Source organism: Ranitomeya variabilis, chromosome 5 (genome assembly GCF_051348905.1).
Source record: "Ranitomeya variabilis isolate aRanVar5 chromosome 5, aRanVar5.hap1, whole genome shotgun sequence".
Classification (NCBI taxonomy): Eukaryota; Metazoa; Chordata; class Amphibia; order Anura; family Dendrobatidae; genus Ranitomeya; species Ranitomeya variabilis.
Window position 1 is genome coordinate 451,080,307 of NC_135236.1, and position 16,540 is coordinate 451,096,846.

The 16,540-nt window shown below is 43.7% G+C and overlaps 1 protein-coding gene across 1 annotated transcript in view; it reads right to left on the reverse strand.

Annotated features, from left to right (window-relative positions):
• PLXNC1 (plexin C1) overlaps positions 1-16,540 on the reverse strand; it is a 551,210-nt gene that overhangs the window by 262,710 nt on the left and 271,960 nt on the right. The window contains exon 12 of the mRNA XM_077265401.1: positions 11,406-11,490. Within this exon, the coding sequence (XP_077121516.1) occupies positions 11,406-11,490 (85 nt within the window). The remainder of the gene's footprint in view (positions 1-11,405; positions 11,491-16,540) is intronic.

Genomic DNA, 16,540 nt, shown 5'->3' on the forward strand with positions numbered 1-16,540 from the left:
TCATCCTGATCTGCAGACACAAAGCATCTCAAATAAGTTTCCAAAGTCTGATTAGTTCGCTCGGTCTGGCCATTTGTCTGAGGATGAAATGCGGAAGAAAAAGACAAATCAATGCCCAGCCTAGCACAAAAGGCCCGCCAAAACCTAGAAACAAACTGGGAACCTCTGTCAGACACAATATCCTCCGGAATACCATGCAAAAAAACCACATGCTGAAAAAACAACGGAACCAAATCAGAAGAGGAAGGCAATTTAGGCAAAGGCACCAAATGAACCATCTTAGAAAACCGGTCACCAACCACCCAGATAACCGACATCCTCTGGGAAACCGGAAGATCTGAAATAAAATCCATAGAAATATGCGTCCAGGGCCTCTCAGGGACCGGCAAAGGCAAAAGCAACCCACTAGCACGGGAACAACAAGGCTTGGCCCGCGCACAAGTCCCACAGGACTGCACAAAAGAACGCACATCACGCGACAAAGAAGGCCACCAAAAGGACCTACCAACCAAATCTCTGGTACCAAAAATACCAGGATGGCCAGCCAACACAGAACAATGAACCTCAGAAATCACTCTACTAGTCCATCTATCAGGAACAAACAGTTTCCCCACTGGACAGCGGTCAGGTTTGTCAGCCTGAAATTCCTGCAGAACCCGTCGCAAATCAGGGGAAATTGCAGAAAGGACCACCCCTTCCTTCAGAATGCCGACCGGCTCAAGTACCTCAGGAGAATCAGGCAAAAAACTCCTAGAGAGGGCATCAGCCTTAATATTCTTAGAACCCGGAAGATACGAAACCACGAAATCAAAACAGGAGAAAAACAGGGACCATCAAGCCTGTCTAGGATTCAACCGTTTGGCAAACTCGAGGTAAATCAGATTTTTATGATCGGTCAAGACCACAATACGGTGCTTGGCTCCCTCAAGCCAATGTCACGATTCCTCAAACGCCCACTTTATAGCCAACAACTCCCGATTGCTGACATCATAATTGCGTTCAGCAGGCGAAAACTTATGGGAAAAGAAGGCACACGGTTTCATCAAGGAACCATCAGAATTCCTCTGAGACAAAACGGCCCCTGCCCCAATCTCAGAAGCGTCAACCTCAACCTGAAACGGAATAGAAACATCTGGCTGACGCAACACCGGTGCAGAAGTAAATTGGCGTTTAAGCTCCTGAAAGGCAGAGACAGCCACAGAGGACCAATTCGTCACATCAGCGCCCTTCTTCATCAAATCGGTCAGGGGCTTAACCACACTGGAGAAGTTAGCAATGAAACGGCGATAAAAATTAGCAAAGCCCAAAAATTTCTGAAGGCTCTTCACGGATGTGGGCTGAATCCAATCATGAATGGCCTGAACCTTAACCGGATCCATCTCTATAGATGAGGGAGAAAAAATGAAGCCCAAAAAAGAAACCTTCTGCACTCCAAAGAGACACTTAGACCCCTTCACAAACAAAGCATTATCACGAAGGATCTGAAATACCATCCTGACCTGTTTCACATGAGACTCCCAATCATCGGAAAAAATTAAGATGTCATCCAAATATACAATCATGAATTTATCAAGATAATTCCGGAAGATATCATGCATGAAGGACTGAAAAACAGATGCAGCATTAGAGAGCCCGAATGGCATCACAAGATATTCAAAATGGCCTTCGGGCGTATTAAACACAGTTTTCCATTCGTCACCCTGCTTAATACGAACAAGATTATATGCCCCCCGAAGGTCAATTTTAGTAAACCAACTAGCCCCCTTAATCCTGGCAAACAAATCGGAAAGCAAAGGTAAAGGGTAGGGTTGAGTGAAACGGGTCGGCCATTTTCAGAAGTCGCTGACTTTTGGCAAAGTTGGGTTTCATGAAACCCGACCCCTGTGTGGGGTCGGCCATGAGGTCGGCGATCTTCTGAATCTGGTATCGGAATTCCGATACCGAGTTCCGATATGTTTGCGATATCGGAAATCGGTATCGGAATCCACATTTAAGTGTAAAATAAAGAATTAAAATAAAAAATATTGATATACTCACCTCTCCGGAGGCCCCTGGACATCGCCGCTGGTAACCGGCAGCCTTCTTTGCTTAAAATGAGCGCGTTTACGGCCTTCCATGACGTCACGGCTTCTGATTGGTCGCGTGCCGCTCATGTGACCGCCATGCGACCAATCACAAGCCGTGACGTAATTCTCAGGTCCTAAATTCCTCATTCTAGGAATTTAGGACCTGAGAATTACGTCACGGCTTGTGATTGGTCGCGTGAGCGGTCACATGGGCGGCCGCGACCAATCACAAGCCATGACGTCATCTAAGGCCATTTTTAAGAAGGAAGGCTGCCGGAAAGAAGCAGGGCACGTCCGAGGGTGAGTATATACCTAATAGGAATATACTCACCCTCGGCTTCTTTCCGGCAGCCTTCCTTCCTAAGAATGAGCGCGTTCAGGGCCTTAGATGACATCACGGCTTGTGATTGGTCGCGGCCGCCCATGTGACCGCCACGCGACCAATCACAAGCCGTGACGTAATTCTCAGGTCCTAAATTCCTAATTCTAGGAATTTAGGACCTGAGAATTACATCACGGCTTGTGATTGGTCGCGTGGTGGTCACATGAGCGGCACGCGACCAATCAGAAGCCGTGACGTCATGGAAGGCCCTGAACGCGCTCATTTTAAGCAAAGAAGGCTGCCGGTTACCAGCGGTGATGTCCAGAGGCCTCCGGATGGGTGAGTATATCAATATTTTTTATTTTAATTCTTTATTTTCCACATTAATATGGATCCCAGGGCCTGAAGGAGAGTTTCCTCTCCTTCAGACCCTGGGAACCATAGTATCCCATTGCACTGCATTGGGTTTCGTGTTTCGGCCGACCCCGACCCCGACTTTTTCATAGGATCGGCCGATTTCGCTCGACCCGACTTTTGAGAAAGTCGGGTTTCGTGAAACCCGACCCGATCCTATAAAAATAAAAGTCGCTCAACCCTAGTAAAGGGTATTGAAACTTGACAGTGATCTTATTCAAGAGGCGATAATCAATACAGGGTCTCAAGGAGCCATCCTTCTTAGCAACAAAAAAAAATCCCGCTCCCAACGGTGAAGAAGATGGCCGGATATGCCCTTTCTCCAAAGACTCCTTAACATAACTCCGCATGGCGGTATGTTCCGGCACAGACAGGTTGAAAAGTCGGCCCTTAGGAAACTTACAGCCTGGAATCAAGTCAATAGCACAATCACAGTCCCTATGCGGTGGAAGGGAACTGGACTTGGGCTCATCGAATACATCCTGAAAATCAGACAAAAACTCTGGAACTTCAGAAGAGGAGGAAGAGGAGATTGACATCACAAAAACGTCATTATGAACCCCCTGACAACCCCAACTAGTCACAGACATCGACTTCCAATCCAACACAGGATTATGTATCTGCAACCAAGGAACAACCAGCACAATAGCATCATGCAAATTATGCAACACCAGAAAACTACAATCTTCCTGATGGGCTGGCGCCATGCACATGGTCACCTGTGTCCAAAACTGGGGTTTATTTTTAGCCAAAGGTGTAGCATCAATGCCCCTTAAAGGAATAGGGTTCTGCAAAGACTGCAAGGGGAAACCACAACGCCTGGCAAATTCAAAGTCCATTAAGTTCAAAGCGGCTCCTGAATCCACAAAAGCCATGACAGAAAATGACGAGAATGAGCAGATCAAGGTCACAGATAACAGAAATTTAGGTTGTACAGTTCCGATGGTAACTGAACTAGCGATTCTCTTTGCACGCTTTGGGCAGACTGAAATGACATGAGAAGCATCGCCACAATAAAAACACAACCTATTCTGATGTCTGAATCCTTGTTGTTCCGTTCTAGACAGAATCCTATCACACTGCATAGGCTCAAGCACCTGCTCTGAGGACAACGCCACAGCGCGCACAGTTCTGCGCTCCCGCAAGCGCCGATCGATCTGAATGGCCAGAGACATAGAATCACTCATACCAACAGGCGTGGGAAACCCCACCATAACATCTTTGACAGATTCAGAAAGACCCTTTCTGAAAATTGCCGCCAAAACATCCTCATTCCATTTAGCCAGCACTGACTATTTTCTAAATTTCTGACAATACAATTCTGCCGCTTCTTAACCCTGAGACAGGGCCAACAAGGTCTTCTCCGCTTGATCCACAGAATTTGGCTCATCATATAATAATCCTAGAGCCTGGAAAAAGGCATCTACATTAAGCAAGGCCGGATTCCCTGATTCCAGGGAAAATGCACAATCCTGAGGGTCGCCACGCAACAGGGATATGACAATTTTAACCTGCTGAATGGGATAACCAGAGGAACGAGGCTTCAGAGCAAAAAACAGTTTACAGTTGTTTTTAAAACTCAAAAATTTGGATCTGTCCCCAAAAAACAAATCAGGAGTAGGAATCCTAGGCTCTAAAAGCGGAATCTGAGTAATATAATCAGAAATACCCTGTACCCTAGCAGCAAGCTGGTCTACACAAGAAACTAATCCCTGAACATCCATGCTAGCACAAGACTCCTCAGTCACCCAGAGGAAAAGAGGGAAGAAAAGCCAAAGCAGACTACAGAAAAAAAAAAAAGCTCTTTCTTCCCTTCTTCTGAGATGCATTTAACTCATTGTTGGCCAGTTGTACTGTTATGATCTGGTAACCTTGGAGCCGCATGAAAGACTTTCTCAGGAGTAGGTGGTACCTGTACTGACCGCAAACCCTAAACTAACACCGCAACTAGAAGTAGCCGTGGGATGTACCTAACACGTCCTAGACACCTCGACACAGCCGGAGAACTAAATACCCCTATAGATAGAAATGGGAATTCTATCTTGCCTCAGAGCAGAACCCCAAAGGATAGGCAGCCCCCCACAAATATTGACTGTGACTATAAGAGGAAAGACACGCAGGCAGAAAAACAGGATTTAGCAAAAGAGGCACTTCTAGCTAAATAGAAAAGGATAGGACAGAATTCTAAGCGGTCAGTATTAAAATCCTAAAAATATCCACAGCAGATAATACAAATATTCCACATCTAACTAAAGACATAGAAAGTATATCTGCATCTCCTGAGAATCCAGCATGACTGAAAAATCCAAACAAAGTCTAAGCTGGACAAAAACACAATAAATTGCACTGAATTGCAAAGCACACTGCATGTGTGCACAGAGACAAAAAAAACAGACACTTATCTTATCTGAATTGGCAGCATGGCATGAGGAGCCAGAGAGAGATGCAATCCCTCCAAGTACAATGGACAACTGGCACTGACTCATGGAGCCTGCACTCCTAAATACTTAATAGCTGCAATCAGCAGAAACACCTGCCCGGATTACAACCCCAAGACAACTGCACTACCACCAACAACCACAGGAGGGAGCCCAAGAGCAGAATTCACAACAGTAGTCCTTGAAACTGATCTCTACTTCAAACCACATATCCAAGCCCTTTCCACTTCCTGCCAACTTCAACTCAAAAATATTTCACAAATCCGTACATTCCTCAACCAAGAATCTGCAAAAACCCTAGTCCATGCCCTCATCATCTCTCGCCTTGACTACTGCAACCTCCTGCTCTGTGGCCTCCCTTCTAACACTCTCGCACCCCTCCAATCTATTCTAAACTCTGCTGCCCGACGAATCCACCCGTCCCCCCGCTATTCCCCGGCCTCTCCCCTCTGTAAATCACTTCACTGGCTCCGCATTGCCCAGAGACTCCAGTACAAAACCCTAACCATGACGTACAAAGCCATCCACAACCTGTCTCCTCCTTACATCTGTGACCTTGTCTCCCGGGACTTTCCTACACGCGTATCACCCCTACTCTGGAACCCTCTACCACAACACATCAGACTCTCGCCTACCATTGAAACCTTCAAAAAGAGCCTGAAGACCCACCTCTTCCGACAAACCTACAACCTGCAGTAACCACCGATCGACCAAACCGCTGCATGACCAGCTCTATCCTCGCCTACTGTATTCTCACCCATCCCTTGTAGATTATGAGCCTTCGCGGGCAGGGTCCTCTCTCCTCCTGTACTAGTTATGACTTGTATTGTTTAAGATTATTGTACTTGTTTTTATTATTTATACCCCTCTTTACATGTAAAGCGCAATGGAATAAATGGCGCTATAACAATAAATAATAATAATAATTTCTGTCCAGGCCTATTTCATGAGTTTCATTTTTTTTTAAATTCTGTGGAAGCATGGTAGAGAAACAATGCCTGAGTTTCATTTGTTAATTTTCATAGATTTATTATTTATTATTACTTTTGTCACATTCAAGCTATTCCTGTGACCATTGTGGGTTTTTCTGGTATTAAATGAGGGGTAGCAACAATTTTGACCATGTATATATATATATATATATATATATATATATATATATATATATATATACATATATATATATATTGGTAGTAGTGTTGAGCGATACCGTCCGATACTTGAAAGTATCGGTATCGGAAAGTATCGGCCGATACCGGCAAAGTATCGGATCTAATCCGATACCGATACCCGATACCAATACAAGTCAATGGGACTCATGTATCGGACGGTATTCCTGATGGTTCCCAGGGTCTGAAGGAGAGGAAACTCTCCTTCAGGCCCTGGGAACCATATTAATGTGTAAAATAAAGAATTAAAATAAAAAATATTGCTATACTCACCTCTCCGACGCAGCCTGCACCTTACCGAGGGAACCGGCAGCGTTGTTTGCTTAAAATTCGCGCTTTAACCTCCTTACGTGAAGTCCCGGCTTGTGATTGGTCGCACGCCGCCCATGTGGCCGCGACGCGACCAATCACAGCAAGCCGTGACGTAATTTCAGGTCCTTCAGGATTTTAAAATTACGTTCCGGCTTTGTGATTGGTCGCGTCGCGGTCACATGGGCCGGAACGTAATTTTAAAATCCTGAAGGACCTGAAATTACGTCACGGCTTGCTGTGATTGGTTGCGTCGCGGCCACATGGTTGAGAATGCCTTAAGGAAACCAGGCAGGGTCGCATCCCGGTACTGAGATACCCAAAAGGAGATTGACTTGCAAAAGAATGGTAATAGAGACGCATCTGAGAGGAGTCAAGGGGTCGCTGAGTTGGATGCAATTTGTTGAAAGTGTCACAGTCCTGGGCATATAGCTGTTGGTTGTCCCATGTCCCCTGAACAGCTGTACTGCAGCATAGGGAGGCACTGTTCATATTATGCCTTTCCGACCTGCAGTGTGGACTATTAGCCAGTTGAGGGACTGCAATAAATGGAGTACTGTTGTCTGGACTCTGGAACTCAGAGAGTCTGGTGACCCTGGAATGGTCACAGTCCCCCACCAGTTGATCCCAGAGAAGCTTGTGGCCATCTGCTGTATTCACGAGGACGTCAAGGACTACCTTGTTGCCAAAGTGACAATAGAATCAAACTGTGGGGCTGATTCGCATGAGGTCGGAGTAGTTAAAGACCTGCTACACTCTGTCATAAAAAAGTGAGACTGTAGCATATTCTAAGACTTATGGCAAAAGGCATGGGTTCCAAGTTACTCTGACAAGAGCTGGTTGGACCATGAAAGATCTCCATCGCAGTCAAAGGTGGATGAGTGTGTTCTTCCTGGTGATGAGGACAAGACGGGGAACCATGAGGCTCAAATGTAGGACCTTACGTTAAAAGGGACATATGATAATGTTAGTGTTATAAATCGGGTTGCTCAAGAGCCCACACCAGGTTTCCAGACTTTGACGCAAATAAGGAGGAATAGCTATATCGAGTTACTAAACTGAGGGGGGAGGTAATAGAGCAACTAATAGCTATATCAAGTTACTAAACTGAGGGGGGAGGTAATAGAGCAACTGTTAGTACCGGGAACAATCGTTGTAGGGTGTTAAAGCTGGCCTATTCTAAATTCTTGGTTGGGCATCTGGGCATAGAAAAACAACAAGAGTGGGTCCTTCAGAGGTTTTACATGGCTGGATGCCACCAAGAGATTTTTACCTATTGCCGGTCCTGTACCACCTGCCAGCTAACTGCTCCAGTATTTCACTTCCGTAGTCCCCTAATGCTATTAACCATAATAGAGGTCTGAATTTCTATGGATCTTGTCAGACTCCTGGCAAAGTCCGCCAGAGTGCACCACATATTCTGGTGGTCATGAACTATGCAACACAGTACACGGAGGCAATATCACTGAGAAATTCCTTTGCCAGGAGTATAGCCCGAGAGCTAGCCCATGTTTATCCTAGATGGGCATACCAAAGGAGATCCTGATGGACTAAGGAACTCCTTTCTTGTCCAGAGTGATGAAGGAGTTGTGTAAGGCACTCCAGATTTCACATCTCAGGACATCAGTGTACCATCCGCAATTGGACGGCTTGGTGGAGAGGTTCCACAAAACCCTGAAGTCCATGCTCAGGAATATGGCTGAGACTGGGATTGCTTACTCTCATAGCTACTGTTTTCTATCAGCGAATTTCCTCCATAGGGTTTCCATCGTTCGAGCTGTTGTACGGCCGGCAACATCGGGGACTTCTGGATATTGCAAAGGAGACATGGGAAGTCGAAGTTACACTTCACTGGAGCATCATCGAACATGTGGCCCAGATGTAGGAAAGGATTGTGAAGGTGATGAAGATTGCGAGAGAAACCCCCCTTCAGACACAAGAGGCCCAGGCAGGAATCTACAATTTGTCGGCAAGGCTGAGACAGTTTAGCCCTGGAGATTGGGTGTTAGTTCTGAGTCCCATTGTTGAAAGTAAATTTCTGGCCAAGTGGCGGGATCCATACAAAGTGGTCGAAAAGCTGTGCGACGTCAACTACAAGGTCCACCTGCCAGGGAGCAGAAAACCCTACTAGGTGTACCACGTCAACCTGCTTAAGCAGTGGCAAGACAGAAAACTGGTGCAAGTTATGTGTTTGGAGTCCAATCCCGAAGCCTGGGTCTAGGATGTCACAGTGGCAGAAACTCACCAGCCCAGAAACAACAGAATTCCCAAAGCGTGACGCAAGGTAATGTTGAAGGTGGTGAAGACAATGTTGAGCCTTGGCATAATTGAGGAGTCAAAAAGTGTCAGGTCCAGCACCATTGTCCTTGTACAGAAGCCAGATGGAGAATGGCTCTTTTGCAATGGTTATAGGAAGTTGAATGAAGTGTCCAAGCTAGATGCTTGGGTTGATGAACTCATTGAGAGGCTAGGGTCAGCCAAATACATCATCACCCTTGATCTAACAAAAGGGTACTGGTAAATTCCCCTGTCCCAAAGAGAAGACAGCCATCTCTACACCTAATGGTTTCTTACAATACACCAGAATGCCTTTCGGGCTGCAGGGAGCCCCAACCCCATTTTACAGGGCCATGGACTGCATCCTAGTCCTCAATAGAAATATGCCTCAGGATGTTAGTCTCAGTGATATGAACCTGGAAAAATTCTCCATCATATTAAGTTCTGAGAAAGGTTAATGGCCCATGTTAAGGGCTGGATTTTAGTGAACAGTTGAAAAGTGGGTGGGATGGTGTGTTCATCACATCTCCACTGCAGGATGTGGTCCAGAAGCTACATATCGATTCTTTGGACTCATCCAGTGTTCAGTGTCTTTGGAAATGAGAGCTCCAGAGCTGTGCTTGTGTTAAAGAGAACAGAACTTTGTTTTTGTAGCCCCGCAGCCACACATACTGTACTGTATATAGTTTTGTTTTCCCATTATGCCAGAAGAGCCATGTTTGTTTATCTAATTTTGACCTGGTTTATGTGGTACGTTTTTTTTAAATAAATCAGTTGAAGCTTAAATGGAATGCGTTCTTGTGACTACCTCCATGAGCAGAAGAGTGGGCTGATCTACCAAAATATACTGTATATATATATCTATATTTATATAAATGTTACTTTGTAAGTTTGGTATCACCGCAATCATCATACTGAACTAGAAAATCACATTGCCTGATAATTTTTAATACATAATGAATGCTGTGAAAACAAAACCTAAAAAGTAATAGCAGGATTTTTTTTCACCATTTCACCCACTTGAAAATTATTCCCATTATTTTCATTTTTTTATATATTTTATATTGTAAAATAATAGGTGCCATTCAAAATTATATCTTGTCCTGTATGAAACAAGGCTTTATCTGGCTCTTGAAAGAAGATGAGAAAAAAAAAATAAAATAGTATGCTCAAAATAATTTGGCATGTTACATAAAATGTAATTTTCTGAAGACATGCTTCCTTTTCCACTGCCATAGAAGTAAGATTAGATTTGACCATAGGTCAATAAGCCTTTTAATTTATTTTTTTAAACACTTGTTGAAAAGTGTCATAAGATATTTATGGCACTATAAAGAAAAATGTATATATTGTAAGAAATATTGTGATGAATATTTATTGACAAGAGTTCTCACCAGTAAAGAGGATTTCCATCAATAGACATAGCAAAAATCAATACGACAATGATATTCAGTAATTATAAGGATGCATAATCATTTTGTGTATGGACAGCTATTTGTTCAGGCAATGATATTAAACCAATTTATACCCAATTCATATTATGGAAATCTCCCTTAGGGCTCATTGACATGTCTGATTTTTCCACTAATGATAAAAACAGACCGACAAATCTGATCAGAGATTGATCAAAGTGTGGTCCGAGTGTCATCCGTTTTTCTCGTATGTTGAGAATGTTTTTTTCGAAATGTTTCTCCACCTTCTCGATTCTGACAGTAAATGAAAATTGGACCACCCTTGTATGTCATTTAAGTGCCGTCCATTTTTTCATGCAAAAATCTCTGCAATTTTCACAGACATGTAAACAACTCCATGGACTATCACAGATACGAGTGCTATCCATGAAAACCATGGATAGCACTTGTACGAAAACATCGTCCCCTATGCCTCATTCAGATATCCGTTGCACATGCGTGTTGTATCTGTTTTTTTCACAGATAGAGCACATACCCATTAAAATCTATGGTGCAATTCACATGTCTGTGTTTTTTCATAGACCGTGTCTGATTTTCTCCAATAACACGAATGAAAAGGGTCAATACAACTCTACAGGTCTGTAAAAAACACGTACAGCACATGGATCATATCAGTGTATAGTCTCTGTGCTGTCCATATTTAACACTGCAAAGTATAGGAGAAGCTTTTTCATTTGTTTATTTCTTTATCTATCCATGAAAAACACTGACACTCCCTGATTGTAAAAATGGCAAACAGACCAAACACTGATGACACATTGATGGTAAAAACAGACAAGACGATGACACACTGATGATACACTGATCCAAAACACTGATGCCTACTGTACCATTTTATCACGTAAATGTTTAAACATGGACATCAGAATGAGGCCGTTCATAGAGTCACTAAACATAATCTTGAAATATTGCTTAAAAAATAAATGTATGGCCCTTACGTTTTCTTGATGTACGTCTCTTGAAAAAATGATATTTTCAATTAAATCCAGATTTCTTCCAGACATACTGAGATTTCGACCACCACTAAAAAATAAAGCATATATTACAATTGCAAGGTAGTAAGATTAAATCTTTCATTACTTCAGGATTGCATGACAGATGATTAAACACAACAGTTATTTCATCCGATGACAGAAATTGATGCACGTGATCTATTTCTTGTTCTCTTTATTGTAGAAATTGATGCACGTGTCAATCTATTTGGTAGGCCACTATCTCAGAAAACAGTTATCAACATTTTTGCGTTTCTGTTAAGCTGAAATGCTGTGGGTGTTTTTTCAATTTAAATTCTTTATTTAAATTTTCAAGTAACAAAACAAATATCGAAAAGCAGATACTCACAAGCAGATCTCAGATGCGTATTAAACTCAAGAAATAGAGACTTGAATATACATGAGACAAATAATATCGGTGCGGACTTTGCTGGGAGAAACAAGTGAGTATAATAACATTAACAACATTTTCAGGTCTAGAGAAAATAGCCTTAAATTCCAGCTACTACAGTAGAGAGAAATGAAAGGCTGTGAGATGTGACTGGTAGGACGCTGAGAAGACAATTTCTTGTAACTGAGGGTTGAGAAGAGGTAAGAGATTCATATAAATGGTAAAACGGACTGACCCGCTAGGTGGCAAAGTGGTGGGCTCGACCACAGCATCACACTCAAAAGGGTTTGGGGGAGGAAGGGAGAAGCAGAAGTCAAGCAGCATACTAGGACATAGGCGAAGATGTGTGAAGATGTGTGTCAGAGGGAAGGTCATCCAACCCCGGAAGGAGGGGATGTAAATTTAATCCAGGGAAGCCAAGAGGTTTGAAATTTCTCATGGGTGCGTGTTTCCCAGCTAGACAGTTCTTCTAAACGGTACAAGTCTGGAACCTTAAGAGTCCATTCTTTCAGCGTTGGAGGAGTTGTTTGCCTCCAATGTGTAGAAATCAGATGTTTAAATGCTGTGTTTTTTAAATCAGAGCATGCAGGTGGCACCTCCAAATAAATCACACAATGATCTATTAAAGGGGTCTTGCCTATTTTTGCTTTCATCTGAAAGCTTGAGGAAGGTGAGTTTTAAAACTCCTTTCAATTGGTGTTCATGCTGTGTGGCGGCCATTGTTGCTGTGGTTTTGTGCTTGTGGGGCGGTGTGGTCTGAAGTCATGGGGACATACTCTTGCAGCATGATCACTGTGAGGCACCAAGCCGACCACCCTGCTGGTGCATTGTCACTGCGGTGGTGGTTAGCGCACAACGTCACTCCTTTAAGGCAATAAAAGTTAGGACCGACTGAGAGTTTGGCTGTGACGTGGCAGTGGGCTTCATATGTCATGATCAGAATGTTAAACTAAGAACCTCATGTTCAGTTCTATATATTTTTAGATCAATGTATGATTTTTGGAGGTGCTGTTCATTTCTCTTTTTGAGCATATTGCATGTTATGTCCTTTTTTTGCAGACATGCTCTCCTACTGTTTGGCACAGGTGATTTTAATTAGCAGGAGACTACAAATGGGTACTGACCATTTTTGCTCTCATCGGAGAGCTTGAGGAAGATGAGTTTCAATGCTCCTTTCATTTTGTGTTTGTGCGGTGTGGTGAATATCGTGCTGTGGTTTTGTGCTTGTGGGGCGGTGCACGGTCTGGAGTCATGGGGATTCAGTCTTGCAGCATGGTCGCTGTGAGGCACCAGGCTACCCACCCTACTGGTGCATTGTCGCTGCAGTGGTTAGGGCTGCCATCAGGGCATTACATCCCTTATTGGCATGTGGGGCCGGTTGAGCATAGGGGGCCCAGACCAGGTTCCCCATCTTCACCGGGCCCCAGGGGCAGGAGGATCCTGCCGGTGCAGTAAATGAACCTGCATCTGGAACATCGCCATTGGATCATGGTCAGGTAAGGAGAAACTGTGTTTTGTGGGTTTTTTTAGTTGAAATCGACAAGCTGCAATAAGTTTGGGTGGCAGGATGGAGACACATGGACCATACCAATGGTATAGGCGGCAGGATGGAGACTGATGGGTCAGGATGAAGACACATGGTGCAGGATCATGGATCAGGATGGAGACACATGGGGCAGGATCATGGGGTAGGATGGAGACAGAAGGGGCAGGATGGAGACACATGGTGTAGGATCATGGAACAGGATGGAGACAGAAGAGGCAAGATGGAGATGTTAGTTGTCGAGTTCCCGCCGCTGCACAGGGGAATCTCTAACCATGTCTGCTGTGGTCTCCCATTCTTTTCCAGCTGCAGTGGAGCCTGCTCAGCGGAGACATCGGTTCCAGTGTCTGGCTCAGGCTGATACTGGATGACTGGTTACTACTGCCCTTTCAGGCTGTTATTGCAGCCAGCAATGTTCAGCAGCGAGCAGGTCTTTCTGGGACTAAGTCCCGCTTTTCCCATACTGAGCATGCCCACAGGATGACCTCCCATTGGAGGTCTGGGGTCACATGCTCAGGTCCTGTAGCAGCTCCTACTGGACCACTAGGAAGGTCCTTGTCTGCTACAGCTATAAAAGGTTTGCATGGCCGCACGGCCATGTGCTAGTATCAACCTATGTTTTGAGCCTTGCTACTGTGTGGTCATGTTTGCATGAGGTCAGGGTTGGCTGAAATAAGCCCCTAGAATACCGGGAGTTTTGTGTGTTTGGATTCAGGTCTTGGCTGAAATAGGCCCTTAGAATACCAGTACCTCCGGTGAGGAGTTTTGTGTGTTTGGATTCAGGTCTTGGCTGAAATAAGCCCCTAGAATACCGACACCTCCGGTGAGGAGTTGTTTGTGTGCTATGCTAACTGCATGACCACAGTTTTGCTCTGTTTGGTAGCTGTGTTCCTCTGTGAGGTTAACAGGGCACAGCGTTTCCCTATCCTAGCGATTCTGTGAAGTAACAGAGTTTGCTAATACCACCATATAGTGCCACCAATTGCTAGCAGCAAGTTCCTCTCCTGCACGGTGGACCCCGGGTTGCAAATGCACCTATTATTACATATATTTATACTCGGTGCACTCTGCCAACCCTAACAGGAGACACATGGTGCAGGATCATGGGGCAGGATGGAGATGGATGGGGCAGGATAGAGACAGATGGGGCAGGAACATGAGGCAGGATGGAGAGATATGGGGCAGGATGGAGACAGATGGGGCAAGTTCATGGGATAGAAGGGACAGGATTATGGGACAGATGGAGCAGGTTCATGGGACAGATGGGGCAGATTGGAGACAGATGGGGCAGGATGGGGAGATCATATGGGGCAGAATGAGACATCACATGAAGGCAGAATGGAGACACGTGAGGGCAGGATGGAAAAACATATGGCTGGAGCCAGGAATGAGGCACAAGGGGGCCAGGATGGGGGATGTTATTACTGTAGGGGCTGATTAAGGGATATTATTACTGCAGTGATATATTATATTTTTGAGGATCCTGTTTTCAATGGGGTGGGTACTGGTACTGTGCAGCATGACATTATGTCACCTTTTTGTCTTCATTTGGTATAGTGTAGAAGTTGGAAAAAATAAGTAATGTGCTCTGCAAGCAGCACTTTAGATAACTCTGTTATTTCCTGCAGACATGAGTCTTGGCTGGAAGAAGTGATGGTGGTCTGTGCTGGATGAAGATGAAAAGGAATATGAAGGACTTCAACTAGAGATGTCACTGGTGAGTCAGTGTATTATATGTACACTTACACTATACAATATATATTATATACAGAGCTCTTGTGTACAATGTCACTGATGGTGCCTGTATTACCTGTACACTGACACTATATACAGAGCTTCTGTGTATTATATCACTGTATTACCTGTGCATCACTATATACAGAGCCCCTGTGCATAATGTCACTGGTGATCTTTGTATTGCCTTACACTGACTCTATATTTAAAGTTCCTGTGTATATTGTCACTGGTGATCACTGTAGTACCTGTACACTGACACTATATGCAGAGCTCCTGTTTATAATGTCAATGGTGATCACTGTATAACCTGTATATTGATACTATATACAGAGCTCCTATGTATAATGTCACTGGTGATCCCTTTATTACCTGTACATTGACACTATATATAGAGTTCCTGTTTATAATGTCACTGGTGATCCCTGTATTACCTGTAAACTGACACTATATACAGAGCTTCTGTGTAATGGCACTTATGGTAATATAAGTATTGTGTTTTTTTTATTAATGATCAGTATTGTATTATTCAGTCACTATGTGGTGATAATATGTCATCTGGTTATGGTATGGCGGTATTTGTGCCTTGTATGTGGTATTAAGCAGTCACTGTGGTGGTAATATGTGGTTTGGTCATGGTTTGGGGGTATTTGTTCCTTGTATGTGGTATTATTTAGTCACTTTGCGGATAATATGTGGTTTAGTCATGGCGTGGTGGTATTTGTCCCTTGTATGTGATATTATTGGTCATTTTAAAAATTTAAAAATAAATTAAAATATACTTAAAGAGTATTGGATATTTTAACAAATGTTTCATAAGTTACAGTAGAGTAGAGCCTGGCCATAAAAGTCTACCTTATCATGGTGGCAGATTAAAAAATCTTTTGGCCAAAACAAAAGCTGCAGTCTATGTATGTGATCTGGTGATGGAAACTGTTAGGCCAGAGTCACACTAAACGTATGAAAAATTGGTCCAAGTCTCCCTGCCGAGAGTCGCACGAGCGCAATGCAAGTGTCAAGCGAGTGTCATGTGTGTACAATCCAATTTTTCACACCTAGCATCCGATTTACGTCTGAATGCTGTGCGATTGCTATCTGATTGTAACACGATTTTAACATGAGCTTTTACATAGAGCAATTCTCTATGTCATTTACACATTGTTTTCACAGGAAATATTTGTCAAAACACACAAATATATACAGTGAAGGAAATGATTATTTGATCCCTTGCTGATTTTAAGTTTAAGTTTGCCCACTGACAAAAACATGAACAGTCTATAATTTTAACCCCTTTACCCCCAAGGGTGGCTTGCACGTTAATGACCAGGCCAATTTTTACAATTCTGACCACTGTCCCTTTATGAGGTTATAACTCTGGAACGCTTAAATGGATCCTGGTGATTCTGACATTGT